The 21299-nt window shown below is 41.5% G+C and overlaps 1 protein-coding gene across 2 annotated transcripts in view; it reads left to right on the top strand.

Moving 5' to 3' along the window:
- The window catches only part of LOC135512297 (glutamate receptor ionotropic, delta-1-like), a 467441-nt gene extending 453886 nt beyond the window's left edge, over window positions 1-13555 (top strand). For both annotated transcript variants that reach the window (XM_064934181.1, XM_064934183.1), the window contains one exon: window positions 12283-13555. In XM_064934181.1, the coding sequence (XP_064790253.1) occupies window positions 12283-12720 (438 nt within the window). In that variant the 3' untranslated portion in view covers window positions 12721-13555. The remainder of the gene's footprint in view (window positions 1-12282) is intronic.
- Window positions 13556-21299: the final 7744 nt, after the last annotated feature.

The following is a 21299-nucleotide window of genomic DNA, read 5'->3' as shown; positions in this document are numbered from 1 at the left end:
TTCAGCAGGGACAGGGAAGAGGTTAAAATTGATGGGAAGATGGATGGAGCCAAATACAGGACCATTCTAGAAGAAAACCTGATGGAGTCTGCAAAAGACCTGAGACTGGGACGGAGATTTGTCTTCCAACAAGACAATGATCCAAAACATAAAGCAAAATCTACAATGAAATGGTTCAAAAATAAACATATCCAGGTGTTAGAATGGCCAAGTCAAAGTCCAGACCTGAATCCAATCGAGAATCTGTGGAAAGAACTGAAAACTGCTGTTCACAAATGCTCTCCATCCAACCTCACTGAGCTCGAGCTGTTTTGCAAGGAGGAATGGGAAAAAATTTCAGTCTCTCGATGTGTAAAACTGATAGAGACATATCCCAAGCGACTTACAGCTGTAATCGCAGCAAAAGGTGGCGCTACAAAGTATTAACTTAAGGGGGCTGAATAATTTTGCACGCCAATTTTTCAGTTTTTGATTTGTTAAAAAAGTTTGAAATATCCAATAAATGTCGTTCCACTTCATGATTGTGTCACACTTGTTGTTGATTCTTCACAAAAAAATACAGTTTTATATCTTTATGTTTGAAGCCTGAAATGTGGCAAAAGTTCGCAAAGTTCAAGGGGGCCGAATACTTTCGCAAGGCACTGTACATTAGCTGTGTTAAGAGGTGTTGATTTAAGAGTTGTTTGTACACCCTCTGTACTAATATAACTCCCAGGTGAGAGTTACTGTACAGAGGTTGGGCGGTGGCAGTGAGCAGTGTTGATTGAGCTTCCAATTTTAACTTGAACCTTCCTGTGCATCTAATTGCCTATGGTTCAACGGCAGATGGAATTGTGCAGTAGTGTAAGGTAAGTAATATGTTCAAGTTTTAAAATATTTTTAAATAGTTAGCTGGTGGCCAAACTTGTTATGTCGTCTAAGTGAATGGTCGAGATCTTTGTTTATAGATAATAGCTACATCAGTGAACTTTAGATTTAGAAGGTTGCTAGCTAGCTAACATGGTTAGTTAATGATAGCATTAGATTAATTAGCTATCTAGCTAAATGTTAGCGGGAACTTTATCTCAACTTCATTAGTTCGCTAATATTAGCAAACGATTAGATTGGGTTGTGACCGAGTGTGATCAATTTGAGCCTTGTTTGGTACAGCATGTAGCTAGCCAAGAAGTAAAGGTTACAAAATAGCTAATATCTACTAATTTGTTCTTCAAAACGCATATAACTAAGAATGTTTAGCTATATAGCTACCTACAACACCGACCACAACCGTAACTTAGTGCTAACGTTGGCTAGCTAGCACACATGGCCAGACGTGGTAGGGTCTTCCTCAGCCATTTAGATGAACATGTCTATGGTGTGTGTTGTTAATCACAGATCAGACATTGTGTTCATGCCAATACAGCTTGAAATGTATTGGCCAGTTTAACCTTCCAATATATTTGAGTGGTGGTGGTAACTGTTTGTAGCTAGTTAGATAGCTAGTTAGTTTGGATGGTTGATTTCACTGGAATATTGCCTTGCTACGCCCCAGATCCGCAGACAGGTAGAAAACTGTTCCATCATTAATGTGGCATTTGGAACAAAAGGTTGATCCACTGCAGGGAAGACAAAGGGGAGACTGTATAAGGGGGCATTTTGTGTGATATGTAAAGCTTTACCATAAAATGTTTGCAACCACATTTAACTTAAATATGACATTGTATGTAATCACATTTTGCAGGAGTGCAGAGTAACATGTTGGTGAAGGTCCAATACCAAAAATGCAAGAAGTTTATGAAGTTGCAGCCTGGTTTCATTAATCAGAGATTTCATTAATCAAGGTGAATATATGAACTGTCAAATGTATTTTCTGAAATTGAACACTTGGGCTTGATTTGGGTCAGACCCATTATTGTTGCCCCTAGGTGGCTTATCTCCCTGTATTCTGATTAGTCTCTCTTTTTTGTAGTCCAAAATAGGTTTGGACTGCCCCCTTCAGCACAAATACACTTTATTGATGATTCACAAAAGGAGGTGGAGGAGGATGTCCTGCTGGACCTGATTGAGGCCAGTCCAGACCTGTGCCTCACAATCTTTCTACAGTCTCACATAATGTTTTCAAGTAACATGAATGTATAGATTGATTGATTTGATCCATTGTTTGTGCTCAGACCTTTTCCTGCCGGCTGTCTAACATCTACTTCGTGCATAGACACATTATCCCTCTCTTCAAGTGATTTAGACCTGAGATCTCCAGAAAGGCTATCTAAAAAGGTCAAAACAACCTCAGGAGATTTAGCCATAACTGATATTGGATGTTGATAATCCCATTTCTCTGTTTGGTCTTCATGGAGATACCGACAGCATAAAACAACCCAAAATTGTTGAACTCTTGTCTTGTTGAACTCTTCTCTTGTCTTAATAGATGGTCCGATATGCCCTGACTAGTAGACCTGGTGGGTAAGACATATTAGAAGTTGAAGTTGAGTTGATCCACTTTGTTTTAGGTAAATCAGGACGTTTTGCTGATGTTTGACAATGAAACAACCTCTAAATTCATTGAAAAGTTGGACACTGTATTGAAGCCGAAAGTCATCAAATTGGCAAAATCCCGACAACGACCACCGATTTGTGTCGCCTGCTGAAAACTGCCAGAGAATGACAGCGAAACCAGTAAGTGGATTATCTCATGGTTAAAGCAATGTATCAAACTCAGCGATATTGTTTTAGGTGATTTGGGATGTTTGCCTTTTCTTGTGCTCAGACTGGGTCAATGATATGTCCTCCATGCTGCTGCTGCTTCATCTCCTCCTACCACCAGCAGGAAGGAAGAGGACCAAGATCAGTGCCAGTGATGCTGTGGGCAAACTATTGAACTTTCATAAGATGATACAGTAATTGTTGTGTAATTTATTTTTTGAATTGTCTCTTCATTATCTTAACATGTGGAGAGTGACTTAAAAAATACCATTTGTGTTTTGCAGTCATGCTGCAGCATTGAAGACCATCTTGATGTGAGCCATGGTCAACAGCCATACCTCCTTGCCGTCAGAAGAAGACAGAGCAAGATTGACAACTACTACATTGGGGTGGACAAGAGGCTTGTTCACTGCCAGGCAGCTAGTGGTCTGTGTGCGTTTGAACTGTTCAAAAGCCCACTTTGTCTTTAACCTGATGTATGTTGATGCGCTTGTCAACTTATATACATTTGTGCAGACAACCATCTACAACATTGATGTAGACAAAACAAGAGAGACCCCTAGCGTGATAGTTGTGGACAAAACGTCTTAACTATATAAATGTATACTACGGTGCTTTGTTGCACATAAACAGCCAGTCATTGATATTTCACTTGAGAATAGCTTCTATCACTCCACCAAGTTCAGACTGATCTGTGCTCAGGATGGTTATATCAAATGTATTAATATAGCCCTTTGTACATAAGCTTATATCTCAAAGTGCTGTACAGGAACCCAGCCTAAAACCCCAAACAGCAAGCAATGCAGGTGTAGAAGCACGGTGGCTAGGAAAAACTCCCTAGAAACGCCAAAACCTAGGAAGAAACCTAGAGAGGAACCAGGCTATGAGGGGTGGCCAGTCCTCTTCTGGCTGTGCCAGGTGGAGATTATAACAGAACATGTTCAAATGTCATAAATGACCAGCATGGTCAAATAATAATAATCACATGCAGATCAGCTGAAACTGGAGCAGCAGCGCGGCCAGGTGGACTGGGGACAGCAAGGAGTCATCATGCCAGGTAGTCCTGAGGCTTGGTCCTCGGGCTCAGGTCCTCCGAGAGAGAGAGAAAGAAAGACAGAATTAGAGAGAGCATACTTATATTCACACAGGACACCGGATAAGACAGGAGAAGTACTCCAGATATAACAGGCGGACCCTAGCCCCCTGACACATCAACTACTGCAGCATAAATACTGGAGGCTGAGACGGGATGTGTCAGGAGACACTGTGGCCCCATCCGATGATACCCCCGAACAGGGCCAAACAGGAAGGATATAACCCCACCCACTTTGCCAAAGCACAGCCCCACACCACTAGAGGGATATCTTCAACCACCAACTTACCATCCTGAGACAAGGCCAAGTATAGCCCGCAAATATCTCCGCCACGACACAACCCAAGGTGGGGCGCCAACCCAGACAGGAAGATCACATCAGTGACTCAACTCACTCAAGTGACCCCTCCTAGGGACGGCATGAAATAGCACCAGTAAGCCAGTGACTCAGCCCCTGTAATAGGGATAGAGGCAGAGAATCCCAGTGGAAAGAGGGGAACCGGCCAGGCAGATACAGCAAGGGCGGTTTGTTGCTCCAGAGCCTTTCCGTTGACCTACACACTCCTGGGCCAGACTACACTCAATCATATGACCCACTGAAGAGATGCGTCTTCAGTAAAGAGTTAAAGGTTAAGACCGAGTTTGTGTCTCTCACATGGGTAGGCAGACCATTCCATAAAACGGACCTCTATAGGAGAAAGCCCTGCCTCCAACTGTTTGCTTAGAAATTCTAGGGACAATTAGGAGGCCTGCGTCTTGTGACCGTAGCGTACGTGTAGGTATGTACGGCAGGACCAAATCAGAGAGATATTTAGGAGCAAGCCCATGTAATGCTTTGTAGGTTAGCAGTAAAACCTTGAAATCAGCCCTTGCCTTGACAGGAAGCCAGTGTAGGGAGGCTAGCACTGGAGTAATATGATCATATTTTTTGGTTCTAGTCAGGATTCTAGCAGCCGTATTTAGCACTAACTGAAGTTTATTTAGTGCTTTATCCGTGTAGCCATAAAGCAGAGCATTGCAGTAGTCTAACCTAGAAGTAACAAAAGCATGGATTAATTTTTCTGCATGATTTTTGGACAGAAAGTTTCAGATTTTTGCAATGTTACGTAGTTGAAAAAAGCTGTCCTCGAAACAGTCTTGATATGTTCGTCAAAAGAGAGATCAGGGTCCAGAGTCACGCCGAGGTCCTTCACAGTTTTATTTGAGACGACTGTACAACCATTAAGATTAATTGTCAGATTCAACAGAAGATCTCTATGTTTCTTGGGACCTAGAACAAGCATCTCTGTTTTGTCCGAGTTTAAAAGTAGAACGTTTGCAGCCATCCACTTCCTTATGTCTGAAACACAGGCTTCTAGCAAGGGCTATTTTGGGGCTTCACCATGTTTCATTGAAATGTACAGTTGTGTGTCATCCACATAGCAGTGAAAGTTAACATTATGTTTTCGAACGACATCCCCAAGAGGTAAAATATATAGTGAAAACAATAGTGGTCCTAAAACGGAACCTTGAGGAACACCGAAATTTACAGTTGATTTGTCAGAGGAGAAACCATTCACAGAGACAAACTGATATCTTTCTGACAGATAAGATCTAAACCAGGCCAGAACCTGTCCGTGTAGACCAATTTGGGTTTCCAATCTCTCCAAAAGAATGTGGTGATCGATGGTATCAAAAGCAGCACTAAGGTCTAGGAGCACGAGGACAGATGCAAAGCCTCGGTCTGATGCCATTAAAAGGTCATTTACCACCTTCACAAGTGCAGTCAGTGCTATGATGGGGTCTAAAGCAAGACTGAAGCATTTCGTATACATTGTTTGTCTTCAGGAAGGCAACAGCCTTTTCTAAAATTCGATATAGGCCGATAGTTTTTTATATTTTCTGGTGCAAGGTTTGGCTTTTTCAAGGGAGGATTTATTACTGCCACTTTTAGTGAGTTTAGTACACACGGGGCGGCAGGGTAGCCTAGTGGTTAGAGTGTTGGACTAGTATCCGGAAGGTTGCAAGTTCAAACCCCCGAGCTGACAAGGTACAAATCTGTCGTTCTGCCCCTGAACAGGCAGTAAACCCACTGTTCCTGTAAATAAGAATTTGTTCTTAACTGACTTGCCTAGTTAAATAAAGAAAAAACATCTGGTGGATAGAGAGTTTTTTATTATGTTCAACATAGGAGGGCCAAGCACAGGAAGCAGCTCTTTCAGTAGTTTCGTTGGAATAGGGTCCAGGGTATGCAGCTTGAAGGTTTAGAGGCCATGATTATTTTCATTATTGTGTCAAGAGATATAGTACTAAAACACTTGAGTGTCTCCCTTGATCCTAGGTCCTGGCAGAGTTGTGAAGACTCAGGACAACTGAGCTTTGAAGGAATACGCAGATTTAAAGAGGAGTCCGCAATTTGCTTTCTAATAATCATGATCTTTTCCTCAAAGAAGTTCATGAATTTATTACTGCTGAAATGAAAGCCATCCTCTCTTGGGGAATGCTGCTTTATAGACTGCAGTTTTCAACATACTCAGGTTTCTGAAAACATTTGCATAGTATTCATAAGAATATTGGTCAAGTATTTGATGCATTAAGCTTAGAAGGGCCCTCTCATGTTGCCGATTCTCCAGTCCAGTCAGAAGCTCCAGAAATGGGTGGTGACATTGGTGTCACACATGATAACACTCAAAGTGATTGTTTTGAGAAGAATGGACATTCAAATCAAATTTTATTGGTTTATTAGTCGCCGAATACAACACGTGTAGACCTTACAGTGAAATGCTTACTTACGAGTCATTAACCGGCAGTGTCGTTTCAAAAAATGCGGATAAGAATAAGAGATAAAAGTAGCAAGTAATTAAAGAGGAGCAGTAAAAAAATAACAATATATACAGGGGGGTGCCGGTACAGAGTCGATGTGCGGGGGCTCATCTGTTAGTTGAGGTAGTATGTACATGTAGGTAGAGTTAATTAAAGTGACTATGCATAGTTTGACAACAGAAAGTGGCATGGAGAGGGGAGGGGCAATGTGAATATTCTGGGTAGCCATTTGACTAGATGTTCAGGAGTCTTATGGCTTAGGGGTAGAAGCTGTTTAGAAGCCTCTTGGACCTAGATTTGGCGCTCCTGTACCGCTTGTCATGTGGTAGCAGAGAGAATGGTCTATGACTAGGGTGGCTGGAGTCTTTGACAATTTTTAGGGCCTTCCTCTGACACCGCCGGGTATAGAGGTCCTGGATGGCTGGAAGCTTTGGCCCCAGTGATGTACTGAGCCATTCGCACTATCCTCTGTAGTGCCTGGTGGTCGAAAACCGAGCAGTTGCCTTACCAGGAAGTGGTGCAACCAGTCAGGATGCTCTCGATGGTGCAGCTGTAGAACCTTTTAAGGATCTGAGGACCCATGCCAAATCTTTTCAGTCTCCTGAGGGGGAGTAGGTTTTGTCATGCCCGCTTCAAAACTGTCATGGTGTGTTTGGACCATGTTTGTTTGTTGGTGATGTGGGCACCAAGGAACTTGAAGTTCTCAACCTGCTCCACTGTAGCCCCGTTGTGCTCTGTCCTCTTTTTCCTGTAGTCCACAATCATCTCCTTTGTCTTGATCATGTTGAGGCCGAGGTTGTTGTCCTTGCACCACACAGCCAGGTCTCTGACCAACTCCCTATGGGCTGTATCGTTGTTGTCGGTGATCAGGCCTACCGCTGTTGTGTCATCGGCAAATTTTATGATGATGTTGGAGTCGTTTCTGGCCGTGCAGTCATTAGTGAACAGGGAATACAGGAGGGGGCTGAGCACGCACCCCTGGGGGGGTCCTGTGTCGAGGATCATCGTGGCAGATGTATTGTTACCTGCCCTTACCACCTGGGGGCGGCCGGTCAGGAAGTACAGGATCCAGTTGCAGAGGGAGGTGTTTAGTCCCAGGGTCCTTAGCTTGTTGATGAGCTTTGAGGGCACTATGGTGTTGAACGCTGAGCTATAGTCAATGAATAGCATTCTCACATAGGTGTTCCTTTTGCCCAGGTGGGAAAGGGCAGTGGAGTGCAATAGAGACTGCATCATCTGTGGATCTGTTTGGGTGGTATGCAATTTGGAGTGAGTCTAAGGTTTCTGGGATGATGGTGTTGATGTGAGCCATGACCAGTCTTTCAAAGCACTTCTTGTCTACAGACGTGAGTGCTACGGGTCGGGTAGTCATTTAGGCAGGTTACCTTAGTGTTCTTGGGCACAGGCACCATGGTGGTCTGCATGAAACATGTTGGAATTACAGACTCGGACAGGGAGAGGTTGAAAATGTCAGTGAAGACACTTGCTAGTTGGTCAGCGCATCCTCGCAGTACACGTCCTGGTAATCCATCTGGCCATGTGGCCTTGTGAATGTTGACCTGTCAAAAGGTCTTATTCACATCGACTGCGGAGAGAGCATGATCACACAGTCTTCCGGTACAGCTGGTGCTCTCATTCATGTTTCAGTGTTATTTGCCTCGAAGCGAGCATAGAAGTAGTTTATCTCATCTGTTAGGCTTGTGTCACTCGGCAGCTTTTGTCTGTGCTTCCCTGCCACATCCGGCGAGCGTTGGGGCCAGTGTAGTATGACTCGATCTTAGTCCTGTATAGACGCTTTGCCTGTTTGATGGTTCGTCGCAAGACATAGTGAGATTTCTTACAAGCTTCCGGGTTAGAGTCCGGCTCCTTGAAAGCAGCAGCTCGAGCCTTTAGCTCAGTACAGATGCTGCCTGTAATCCATGGTTTCTGGTTAGGGTATGTACGTACGGTCACTGTGGGGGGGACGTCATCAATGCACTTATTGATGAAGCCAATGACAGATGTGGTGTACTCCTCAATGCCATTGGAGGAATCCCGGAACATATTCCAGTCTGTGCTAGCAAAACAGTCCTGTAGCTTAGCATCTGCTTCATCTGACCACTTTTTTTATCGATCTAGTCACTGGTGCTTCCTGCTTTACTTTTTGCTTGTAAGCAGGAATCAGGGGGATATAATTATAGTCAGATTTTCCAAATGGAGGGCGAGGGAGAGCTTTGTATACATCTCTGTGTGGAGTAAAGGTGGTCCAGAGTTCTTTTCCTTCTGGTTGCTCATTTAACATGTTATAAATGAGGTCAAACGGATTTAAGTTTCCCTGCATTAAAGTCCCCGGCTACTAGGAGCGCCGCCTCTGGGTGAGTGTTTTCTTGTTTGCTTATGGTGGAATACAACTAATTTCAAATCAAATCAAATTTTATTTAATGCTATCTTAGTGCTCACCTCTGACTGTGGTGGTATGTAAACAGATACAAAGAATATAGATGAAAACTTTCTCGGTAGGTGATGTGGTCTGCAGCTTAGCATGAAAAACTCTACCTCAGGCGAGCAATAGCTCGAGACTTCCTTAAATATTGTGCACCAGCTGCGCATAAAATACATAGACCGCCCCTCCTTGTCTTACCAGACGCCGCTGTTCTATCCTGCCGGTACATCGTTTAACCAGCCAGCTGTATTTTGATATTGTTGTCGTTCAGCCATAACTCCGTGAAGAATAAAATGTTAGTTTTTAACGTCCCATTGGTAGTTTAATCTTCCCAGTAACTTGTCCATTTTATTGTCCAAAGATTGCGTGTTTGCGAGCAGAATTGAGGGGTGTGTTTTTTTTCCGATCGCATCCTACTCAGAAGGCAGCCCGCCCTCCGCCTTCTCTTCACGCAGATCACTGGGGTCGGGGCCTGTTCCCGAGGGAGCAGTATATCCTCCACCTCGGGCTCGTCAGAGTCGTGAAAGAAGAAAAAGTATTCCGCTAGTCCGTGGGGAGTAATCGCAGTCCTGATATCTAGAAGTTATTTTCCATCATAAGAGTAGGTAGTGGCAACATCATGTACAGTAAAACAATAAGTTACAAATAACACAGATAGACTAACAAAAAAACAATCGGTTGGGGGAACGTAAAACGTCTGCCTTCTGCTCCGGTGCCATTTTACTTACCGGCGCTGTTTTACAGTCTTGCTAAAGATATGTGTGCCTCCATCATTGACAAGTTGCTTCCTTGTGGTGTCGTGTCTACAGTATTGTGTGATTTAGAAGAGCTTACTACTGGGCCGCACTCCCAAATTAAACAAGCTCTTCTGTCAGTTATGCCTATGGATAACCCCTTGATTTCGAAATGTGCGCTTCTCTCTAGAATCTACTCGTTTAACTATGGGTACTTGGAGCACAAAAACCGTCCAACTACAGTCAACCTAGAGAACAGTGGAAATAGCATAGCACTTAATTCTATTCAATCTCTGTGTCTTGTGAGAAATGTTCACTTGATTTTGGGTGATGTTCCACCAGGAAATAAGAACTGGAATTTACTGCTCATCTTACTTCACATAATCAACAGTTTTTTCCCCTTTTCTTAGCCAGGGCATGACTGTGTATCTGAAACATTCGATAATGCCTTAACATCACTTACCCAGCATGCATACATTACCCAGCATGCATTAGATAAATCGGTCCTTTATGGCATAATGTGGAGCATGAGGTTTGAGGAAAAGTACAAACTCTTTAAAAACACCCTCAAGAACATTACTAAGTCCCTTTCCAAAAAACACAAATTTGTTATAGGCCATCACAGGGAGATATCACCATTGTGACATACAGAGTATGTGTCTGAGGGAGGTGTGGACCAATGCGCAGCGTGGTAAGTGTTCATTATATTTTTATTTAAACTGAACACAAAACAAAATAACAAAGAGAAGGAACGAAAACTAAACAGTCCTGTCAGGTGCAGAAACACAAAACAGAAAACAACTACCCACAAAACCCATGTGGACAAGAGCTACCTAAGTATGGTTGTCAATCAGAGACAACGACAGACAGCTGTCCATGATTGGAAACCATACCCGGCCAAAAACAAAGAAGTACAAAAAACATAGACAAAAGAACAGAACGCCCACCCTAGTCACACCCTGGCCAAACCAAAATAGAGAATAAAAAGCCTCTATGGCCAGGGTGTGACAGTATGGACCGATGAAAGTTTTTTACTGGTGGTGAGGAGTTGGCATCGTCACTTCAGGTCACTATGCAGAAAGCCATTTACTTTACCAGCTGGGTTAAGATGGTTGGCACAGAGTACAGACAGGGACTGTTAGTTTGCAGTAAGATGGAGCATGAAATCCCAGACCTTTGTGGTTGACTATATTGTATACCTATTGCTGGACAAGTTGCATACTGATAATTTCAGTGAACATTACCATGCATTAGATGTGTTTGATAGTGTTGCTGTCAATGTTGATGATCTGAAATTGTATAATCCTTTTATCCTTCTAAGTGCTTATGTTGCTGATGAGAGCCTTTATGTTGTTCCTTTGTATGACATTATTGGCAACTTTGTCAAGAAAATTGCATACCTAGTCTTTTGAGGGCTTCCACTTGTTTTAAATAGCAACTCTGCAAATAATTTTAATGTGCCTGTGATGCACTGTTTTGACTGTGATGCGCCTGTGATACACTGATTTCATTTTAATGTGTCTGTGATGCACGGATTTAAATTGAATGTGCCTGTGATGCACCTCTTTCATTCTAATGTGCCTGTGATGCACTGTTTGTGGCATAAATAAATGAAACAAAGCAGAGTCACTACTCTTGTAACGAATCCTTTATTTATTCTTTTAACTTGCCTTCTACTTGCAGGCTTGATTTATGAGTGGGAGAAAATCAGACAAAAAATGGTTATTTCCTAGTGTGCATATTTAGCACTTCCTGGTGTCAATTCAACTACAGGATGCATTCTCTGGAGTTGATCCCCAACACTGAAAGGTGTTGCCGCTAAATACCGGGGGTGTTGAAAAAACACTCCCATGGGTCATTTGAACAACATCTGAGGTGTTATATTTTAACACTCCCAACTGTATCAATATGAACACTAAACCTGTTAAATTAACACTGAGTGGCCCTATATAAACACTGGATGAGTGTTGAAAAAACGCTCCCATGGGTCATTTGAACAACACCTGAAGTGTTATATCTTAACATTTAGAGTTTCAATATTAGCATTACAAAAAGTGTTAAATTAACACTGATGAGAAAGGACCTAAATAAACACTGGACGAGTGTTCAAATGAACATGCCTGGTGTTAAATTAATACTTTCAAATTTGCTGTGTACTGAAGGAAGAGACTTTCTGGTAATAGTTCATTGTAATTGTGGATACATGCTTAAAATAACACATTTCAGATGAAATCATTTAGTTTTTTGTTGTAAGGTAATGTCTCACCACCATTATGCTTGAATTTTCCAGCTTGTGATTGCAGCGTAGTGTTGAAGTGGGTTTTATGTTAGATTCAAATTCCATATTTTTCCAATAGGAAATGTAATGTAGACATTGTGGAGAATTAACCATGTTAAATCAAACAATTGCTCATCACAGCTTCTTTCTCCTTCATACCTTTCTTTACCCCCCCCTTTTTCACATTTCTTGCACTTCTCCTCCCGAATAACCTTTGTCTCTGTATCTTTCTCCCTTTCTCTCTCCTCCACTCTCTCTCACTCTCTCTCTCCAGGACAAAGAGGTGAATCTAGAGCAGGTCCACAAGCGTTTGAACAGCCTCCTGGACGAGGACATGGTGCACAAGCAGCTGCCGGGTCAATCTATCGAGATCTCTGCCCTGGACATCAGCAGCATGCAGCCCAGCCAGTCCCTGGAAGGCCTGCCTTCACGGGACCACTACCTGGGCCATCACAGGGAGTCGGTCTCTGTGACCACTTTCCTCCAGGAGGGACAAGGAGCAGGAAGGACACTTGGCAGGGGCACTGGCAGAACCCTCCCCCTACCCCTCAGCAGCGCCACCATGCCCGCTATCCGCTGCAAACACAGGGCGCCCAACGGGGGGCTCTGCCAACAGAGCCCTGTCAAGACACCAATGCCAAAGTCATACCAATCAGGGCCTGGAAGAACCATTCCAGAAGCCATTGATGTAAGCCATGGGACTTCAATCTGACTACTCAGCCTCAGCGCAATCACAGACACTCAAGCTCCATTTATACTAGGTTCTAACATGCATCTTTTTTCCTCCACATTCTGATTGTGCCCACATTTTTTGACAGGTGTAGATAATGGAAAGATGTTTTGTGTTCTGATTGTGAGCAGATGGCTATGTTACAAGTGTAGACGAATCTGGACAGTGAAAACGTTTAAGTCATCATTACACAACCCTCTGAAATCATTGACTTTTGGCATCAATACTGTATGTGTATAAAAATATATATATTATTTGGAAATATGCTTTTGTTAAATATTTTGCATACAGTGAGGGACCAGGAAATCTGGTCAACAATGTGTGGACCCATTTCTGAAAATATGGGCCCAAACAGAATGTGGACGAGATCAGGATTCATGTTGACTGTGGTGAGCTATAGGCTAAAGGATCAATCGTCACAGGCGAGAGAAAATATAAATGTCTGGCATTTTATTTTATTTTTCGCTGAAGAAAAATGGAGGAAAACAGAATTAGGAAAATGACTTTCATGTACATATTTGTAAGTAAGGACAAAAAGAGGTGAGGGAAAAAAAAACTGTATTTTGAATATTCTCAATTTTTTAAGTTGGGTTTAAAAAACAGATACAAAATTATACAAAAAAATACTGTTTGAATGGCTTTGTAAAATTTGTTCTAAATTAAGGTGATAATTCCTTCTGGTTGTTTTCTAAGTGCCAAGTTCAAAGATGTTTTCTTTCAAATTAACATTATATGAATGTACGAAATTTATGAAAAGACACTTCAAAGACAGTGGAAAGAGTTGATTTGTTTCATATGAAAACAATAAAGAATTATAAAAACATGTTTTTGTACCACGTCGCTTTTGTATTCCATCATTTATTTTCATGTATGAGTGAGTAGCCGTGTCTGAATACCCAGATCTGCATTCTAAATAGTAGTCATTTTACGTATACGAAAATAGAATGTTTGTCTGCTCTCTCATTGGCTAAAATGTTCCCACCTGATGTCACCACTTCTCGCCAGCCTGACATCTTTGTAGACATGTATTTCCATTGTTAGAGACAGGCACTCAAATATCTTGTCAATATAATAGACAATATTGTTTTATACTCATTTCAGTTTTTCATCTAGTCAAATTTGCTGCACACTTTGAGGAAGAGAAGTGTCTTTCCAGACTCACGTGTGTTTAACAACAGCTGATAATCAGCTGGTAATGAGATAAGGGGACACGCTGATGTGTGTGCTGTGAACAACAATAGTGGAATTGTCAGTTCGCCTTCTAAAAGCATGCATTGGGGACTGCCGTCAGGTCAAGGCCCTTGTGAGGATGAAAAGCACGCAGATGAGCTTCCCTGAAACGGTTTCTAAAGGTTTGTGCAGACATTCTTCAGTTGTGCGAACCCACAGTTTCATCAGTTGTCCGGGTGACTGGTCTCAGACGGTCTGGCTGGTCTCAGACTGTCACGCAGGTGAACCAACCGGATGTGGAGGTCCTGGACTGGCGTGGTTACACATGGTCTGTGGTTGTGAAGCCGGTTGGACGTACTATCCAATTCTCTAAAACAACGTTGGAGGCAGCTTATGGTAGAGACATTAACATTAATTTCTCTGCCATCAGCTCTGGTGGACATACCTACAGTCAGCAAGCCAATTCCACACTCCCTCAAAACTTGAGACATCTGTGGCATTGTGTTGTGAGACAAAACTGCACATTTTAGTGGCCTTTTATTGTCCACAGCACAAGGTGCACCTGTGTAATGATGTTTAATCAGCATATTGTTGTGCCATACCTGTCAGGTGGATTCTTGGCAAAGGAGATATGCTCACTAACAGGGATGTAAACAAATTTGTGCACAACATTTGAGAGAGATAAGCTTTATGTGCATAAGAAACATTTCTGGGATCTTTTATTTCAGCTCATAAAACATGGGAACACGTGTTTGTATTTTTGTACAGTATATATATTTTAACCCTTATTTTACCAGGTAAGTAAACTGATAACACAATCTCATGTACAGCAACAACCTTGGGAATATTTACAGGGGATTGGAGGAGGGACCAATGAACCAATTGGAAGCTGGGGATGATTAGGTGGCCATGATTGTATGAGGGCCAAACTGATACTTTTTGGGGGGACCAGAGGAAATAATGTCTCCTACTGGCCCTCCAACACCACTTCCAGCAGCATCTGGTCTCCCATCCAGGGACCAACCAGGACCAACTCTGCTTAGCTTTAGAGGCAAGCCAGTAAACCAGACTGCTATAACTGGGCTACTACTTTCAGCGTTTAGTCGGGATTATTTTCATAAAACAGCTGTGTGTATGGCTGCATTCATATAGACTGTCTGTAATAGGTGAATTACCTTATCTATCTTGTAGCCTATACCAAAGTGACTTTGTTTTAGTGTGTAAGGCGCTGTTCATTGTGCTGATACAGTGCAGCGGAGATAGGCTACAGATTTCGCGCCAACATCTCACTTCAAAGCACTCAATGGTCTTGGAGTCTAAGCATTTGAACTGTATATGTATTGTGGTATAGCATGATATAAGCCAAATTCAATATAATTCCAATGCAGGAACCACCCATAATTGTGCCCCCCTCACCAATTTCAACTGCACCCTCAGTCACCTCAGTTATCCTAGCACTGGGTCTGAATAGCATGCTATCCACCTGCTATTTGTTCTGGGTGGAGAGCTAAGAGATAAAGGTGTGGCGGAGGTGTGTCTACAGATAAGCAGTGTTCTGAACTTGACTTAATTCCCTCATAATTCCAGCACTTTTACGCGTGAGGAAGCCATTAATAAGGTCGAGCGAATCCTCCAGATCCAATTGGAAAAGCATCTACTTCATTTTTTCTGATTGTAATAATGGCATTTTCCATAGATCCATTAATAAAAGCTATGTAAATGAGTACCTAGCTCTGAACCCCAATCAAATAGATTTTAAGAAAGTTTAACCTGTTGGGGCTAGGGGGGCGCAAGGGAACACCCCCTCCCATTCAGCTGAAAAAAATATTATTTAGAAATATTTAACTTTCACACATTAACAAGTCCAATACAGCAAATGAAAGATAAACATCTTGTTAATCTACCCATCATGTCCGATTTTTAAAATGTTTTACAGCGAAAACACAACATATATTTATGTTGGATTCAAAAACACACACAGCGATTTTTTGCAGTCACAAAAGTATAAATATAGATCAAATGAATAACTAACCTTTGATTATCTCCATCAGATGACACTCATAGGACATCATGTTATACATGTATTGTGTGTTTTGTTCGATAATGTGCATATATATATATATATAAAAAAAATCTCAGTTTACATTGGTGCGTTATGTGAAGTAATGTTTTGATTCCAAAACATCCGGTGATTTTGCAGAAATACTCACAATAAATATTGATAAAAGATGCAAGTGTTATTCACAGAATTAAAGATAAACGTATCCTCTATGCAACCGCTGTGTCAGATTTTTTTTTAAACTTTACGGAAAAATAATAATCTGAGAACGGCGCTCAGAACCCAAAGAAATAGCCGACATTTTGGCGTCAACAGAAGCTACAAAAAACCACAAAATATTCACTTACCTTTGAATATCTTCATCCCAAGGCAGTTCCAGGAATCCCAGTTCGACAATAAATTACTGATTTGTTCCATAAAGTTCCAAAAATCACTTGTTGTTAGCTTGTTCAGCCCAGCATTCAATCCTCAAAAAGCACGAGCATTTCCTCCAGACAAAAACTCAAAAAGTTCCGTTACAGGTCGTAGAAACAAGTCAAATGATGTATTCAATCAATATTTAGGATGTTTCAAACATGAATCAGAAATAAGGTTCCAACCGGAGAATTTCATTGTCTGAAGAAAAGCACAGGAACGACACTCTCCCGTGACGGCGCGCAATGAGACCGAGGCTTTCTGCCAGACCACTCACTCAAAGAGCTATTATGAGCCCCTCCTTTATAGTAGAATCATACAACCAGAATCTAAAGACGGTGACATCTTGTGGAAGCCCTAGGAAGTGCATGCACATCCATATCGAAAACGGTCATCAAATGGCACTGTTTTCAAAATCGAGTTCTCACTTCCTGTTTGGATTTCTTCTCAGGTTTTTGTCTGCCATATGAGTTCTGTTATACTCACAGACATAATTCAAACAGTTTTAGAAACCTCAGAGTGTTTTCTATCCACCAGTAATAATAATATGCATATATTCCTATCTGGGAAAGAGTAAGAGGCAGTTTTCTCTGGGCATGCCTTTCATCCAAAAGTGAAAATGCTGCCCCCTAGCCCCAACAGCAGTGGGATGCTAACCTCCAAATATGATTAATTCATCAAGGGTGCTTTCCAATCCATACCAAGTGATTTAAATCAAAAGGCAAAGTTGCCATGTTAGCGGGGACTGTTTTCACGGTAAAACTCTGCATATGTCGGCTCAATCGGGAATTACCTTTACATTTCTATCTGGGCAATCTGTAACGCTTCAAAGTCCAAAGTCACACACATTTGTCAGTTTCCTCGTTTGCGTGTTTGATTGTGAAGAAATCTACTTACAAGATAATCAACAGCTTACCATACATTTCATCAGTCATTGATGTAAAACGGATTTAATTCACTGCCAATGATTCACCAGAGCAAAAACACTACAAAATATTTATTATAGGTGCAAATGAACTTCTATTTGATCGTAACTTTTTATTCCATACAACGGGTATGTAAAATAATTGATATACACTGAGGTCTATCAATTCAAATAAATAAAGAGGAAAAGTTGTACGGGTGAACAAAGTATGATTGGTTTTGTTCTTTAATTGTCCATTTCAATTGGTTTTCAACAACCTATTTTCACATAACATAACTTTAGTTATTGCAAATGTAAACAAACACAATATAGCATAACAAATGTTTAAAATGATAATGTTTATATCATGGATTGTCAGTCCTTGTATCCATAGCTCTGTCTATTTGTGTTACGCGGAGTGGAACAGGGGAACCCAAGAGCAGACTCAGGCGAGGAGACTGGGATGAAGTAACCAAGGTATTTATTGAAACACATGGGAAGATGGAGTGTGGGTCAGGGGAAGGCGGGTTGTAAGGTCCGCAGGTCCGGAGGCTGAGGCTGGAGCGAGAGGGGTTGGGACAGGGAAAGCAGGTCCGGAGGCTGAGGCTGGAGCGAGAGGGGTTAGGACAGGGAAAACAGGTGCGGAGGCTGAGGCTGGAGCGAGAGGGGTTGGGACAGGGAAAGCAGGTCCGGAGGGGAATCCAAGGAGTAGTAGAGTGGGGAATCCAGGACAGAGTAGCAGGATGAGGAGACGTGGGACTGGAGACAGGGACCAGAGTCAGAGCAAGTAAACTGTAGCGGAGAGAAAAATAATATCAGGCAAGGAAAACAGGCACAACAGGATCTAAACAGTGACAAACAGCTAGAAACGTAGACTGACTGAGCAGAGATTACGATCTGGCAGTGTGGAAGAGGCAGGACTGAGTATATGTAGAGGTCTTGATTATGGAACAGGTTGCAACTGGGGTGGATCGGCTCTGACGCCAGCACACCTGTCTCCGTCCACACAATCACAATCACAACCCCACACACACACACACAGATGGAGAGGACACTGGGGGAGTGGCGGCAGGTCAAGGAGACACAGGATGAGCAGTAGAGGGCGTGGCAGCGGCAGATGTAACAATTTGAGAGTGACTACATTTATCCAGCCCCATCCCTCAGCTTTTTACTGAAACAGGGATGAGGAAAACACTTTGTTATTGTTTCTATTGCTGCTGTAAAGATGAGTTTGTATTACATTCAGGATTCTTGTGGCACCAATTTACCTTATCTTACCTTGCTCTACTCTCAAAGGAGATGTAATGTTCCCACCGGCAACAATAGGACGTTATTTTTTAAATGCCAATTTCCAAGAACACCTGTTGTTTGTGTATTCTCTGAAGCTCCCATACATTTGCTGTCTCACTGAATGTCCTTTGAGCCACTTTCAATTTTTTATTGATTTAATATATTATGATTGTTATCAAACATTAGGTGTTATGCACTATACAGTACCAGATATTGTTAAGTCTTACATTTCATATAGGTTTAATAATGGGGCCTGTCAACCAAATAAAACAAACTGTTTTCTCATTATGTAAATCGTAATTAAAAAGTAATTGCATTTTTTCCAGAAGGATATTGAATCTTCATAACGAAATGTTTTTTTTTACTTCAAAGAATTAAATGTATATTAAGTTCAATGTTTTGACAGAGAGTTGACATATTGGTTTAATCATCTAAATGAAATTAAATCAACATTGAGTGGGTGGATGAGGCATAATATACACATTCATAACTCATCTAAATTCATTTTGATTTAGGTGTTCCCTAAAGTCTCAATGCTGATTGTTGCCTCAAGCTATTTCCTAACACCATTTAATGTATTTATTGCAACGTATTTCTACACATTTAGGAAAGTGTAACATTTTTGCAATTGTGTTGTGGATTTGACAAGTTTTCCCCAAACTAACAGTTAAACTCTCCAGCCAAACAAACTCAAAATGTCTCAGCTGTGTTATAAATTGATTATTTTTTCACATTAGACTGAAAACCTGGGCATTACTGAGTTGTATGTCTCTCTACCTGCCAGAGCATCATCTATAGCTCAGCCTGGTGAATTTCTGTAGAAAATCAACCATACACATAATTTCTTTACCAACAAAAAAAGCCTAACCAACTAATTCAATAACGTTGCTCTAACATATTGCCTCCACTTTCAGACAAAGACAATACAGAACTGCTTAAAAAAATAATATTTGCTGACGCTGGGGCTGGGGAGATACGGTATAGTAAATAAAACGAGGAATGGGAAAGAAACACCTGTCATCCCCATCTCTGTGCTCCTTTCATCCATTTTCTTCTACCTGGCTGTGTTACCATGGCAACTTCTGAGTTTAAGTACATACAGTATAGTAGGCTCTGGGGGTCCTCCTAAGCGTCCTTGAGATTATTGGCCAGACAAATTGTTTAGTTCACCGTAAGTGATTAAAATGAAGCCTTAATAACTGACTAATTCGGAGGGGGTGGCAGCATTTCACTTCTCGGACGGTTGCGACAATAGAAGAACCGTCTGTTTTCTGCCAACCAGATGCTTATATGTGGATACGTTTTTATTTCCTGTGTGTGAAATGTGCCGTGATCCATTATCACAGAACATGTGTGGTTTCTATTACCTGTAGTGCATGATGAATCAATTATTGGAATGTAACATAATGCATTGTTAAAACCCCTCCTGTGTCAGACCTTATTACAAAACTAAACTTCACATGCCCACGTTTCATGTTAAATATGTTTAATGGGATGTGAAGACTACTGTTGTTGTGTTACTGTAGCTGTTGCAAGCACCTCTATGACTCTGTCTGAAACCATTTTAAATAGCTTCTTTGCCCATCGGGCTGTTTATAACAAATTTCGATGCTGTTATTGTCAGCTCAGCTCTCTCTCTACCCATGGTCTATCAGCTGATTAGTAGCGAGCTATGTCTAAATATGAAGACACACTCCTAGCCTTGGAACCCCCCTTTCCAATGTGATAAGGATTTGAGCAGACATTTCAGTATGATACCATACTGTGCATTCTGTGTAACTGTCTCCTCTGTGTATTCTCACAAGCTTCAAGCCAACATTTTGTGAGATGTTTTTAGGAAGACACATACAAGGACAATAAGACAATTCCTGGTGGGCCTTTCCTCAACAAATGGAACTATGGGAAGGATCTACGTTAAAATATCATGTGTATGTCAACTTCTGACCAACTGGAATTGTGACATTCATGATTTCCTTAATAAATTCTTTGTGATCCCTTTGCGCGCCAATCCTGTTAAGAGCATGAGGGTGATAGTTTGTAGAGTGATTTATTTTATGGTCCATAGAGGTATTTAAAACAGTATTATAATCTCCTACCATAATAATAGTCATGTATTGCTTGCGGGGTTGATAATTTATTTGTTATATTTTCAAAGAAGTGTGGATCATCATTATTTGGTCCATAAAGGTTAATGAGCCATATCTCTTTATGGTCCAAAAAACAGTTTTAAAATAATCCATCCACCTGGTGGATCTGTTTGTGATAGTGTGCGTCTCGGTGAGAGGTGTAGGAGTCAGGCGCAGGAGAGCATTGATGTCTGAGAAGCGTGTGTAATCATATAGTCCACCAATACAAAAATGGCACAGATGAAAATACAAAACTACGCTCTTGATACTCAGAACTTGCACTGAGGAACAAACACTGTTCCGACACTTTACATACACGTGCGTAACCGTGAAAACAACAAACATCAAATACAGTCGAGCACAATACACACAAGTCTAATCCCGCAAGAACTAAGGCAAGCAACAGGTTACCCTTATACACACAGAAATAAACACAAATGAAACCAGGTGTGAAAAGAATCACAGACAAAACAAACAGAAAATATATATCTTGTATAAAAAATATCTTGTTTAAAACGGGAACGTTTTTCATCCAAAAATGAAATTGCGCCCCTAGAGTTTCAAGAGGTTAACAATTTGCCTGTGAATAACCAGACCT

This window comes from Oncorhynchus masou, chromosome 24 (assembly GCF_036934945.1).
Source record: "Oncorhynchus masou masou isolate Uvic2021 chromosome 24, UVic_Omas_1.1, whole genome shotgun sequence".
NCBI lineage: Eukaryota > Metazoa > Chordata > Actinopteri > Salmoniformes > Salmonidae > Oncorhynchus > Oncorhynchus masou.
The sequence above is the reverse complement of the archived record's forward strand: the minus strand, read 5'-3'. Positions and strand labels throughout refer to the sequence as shown.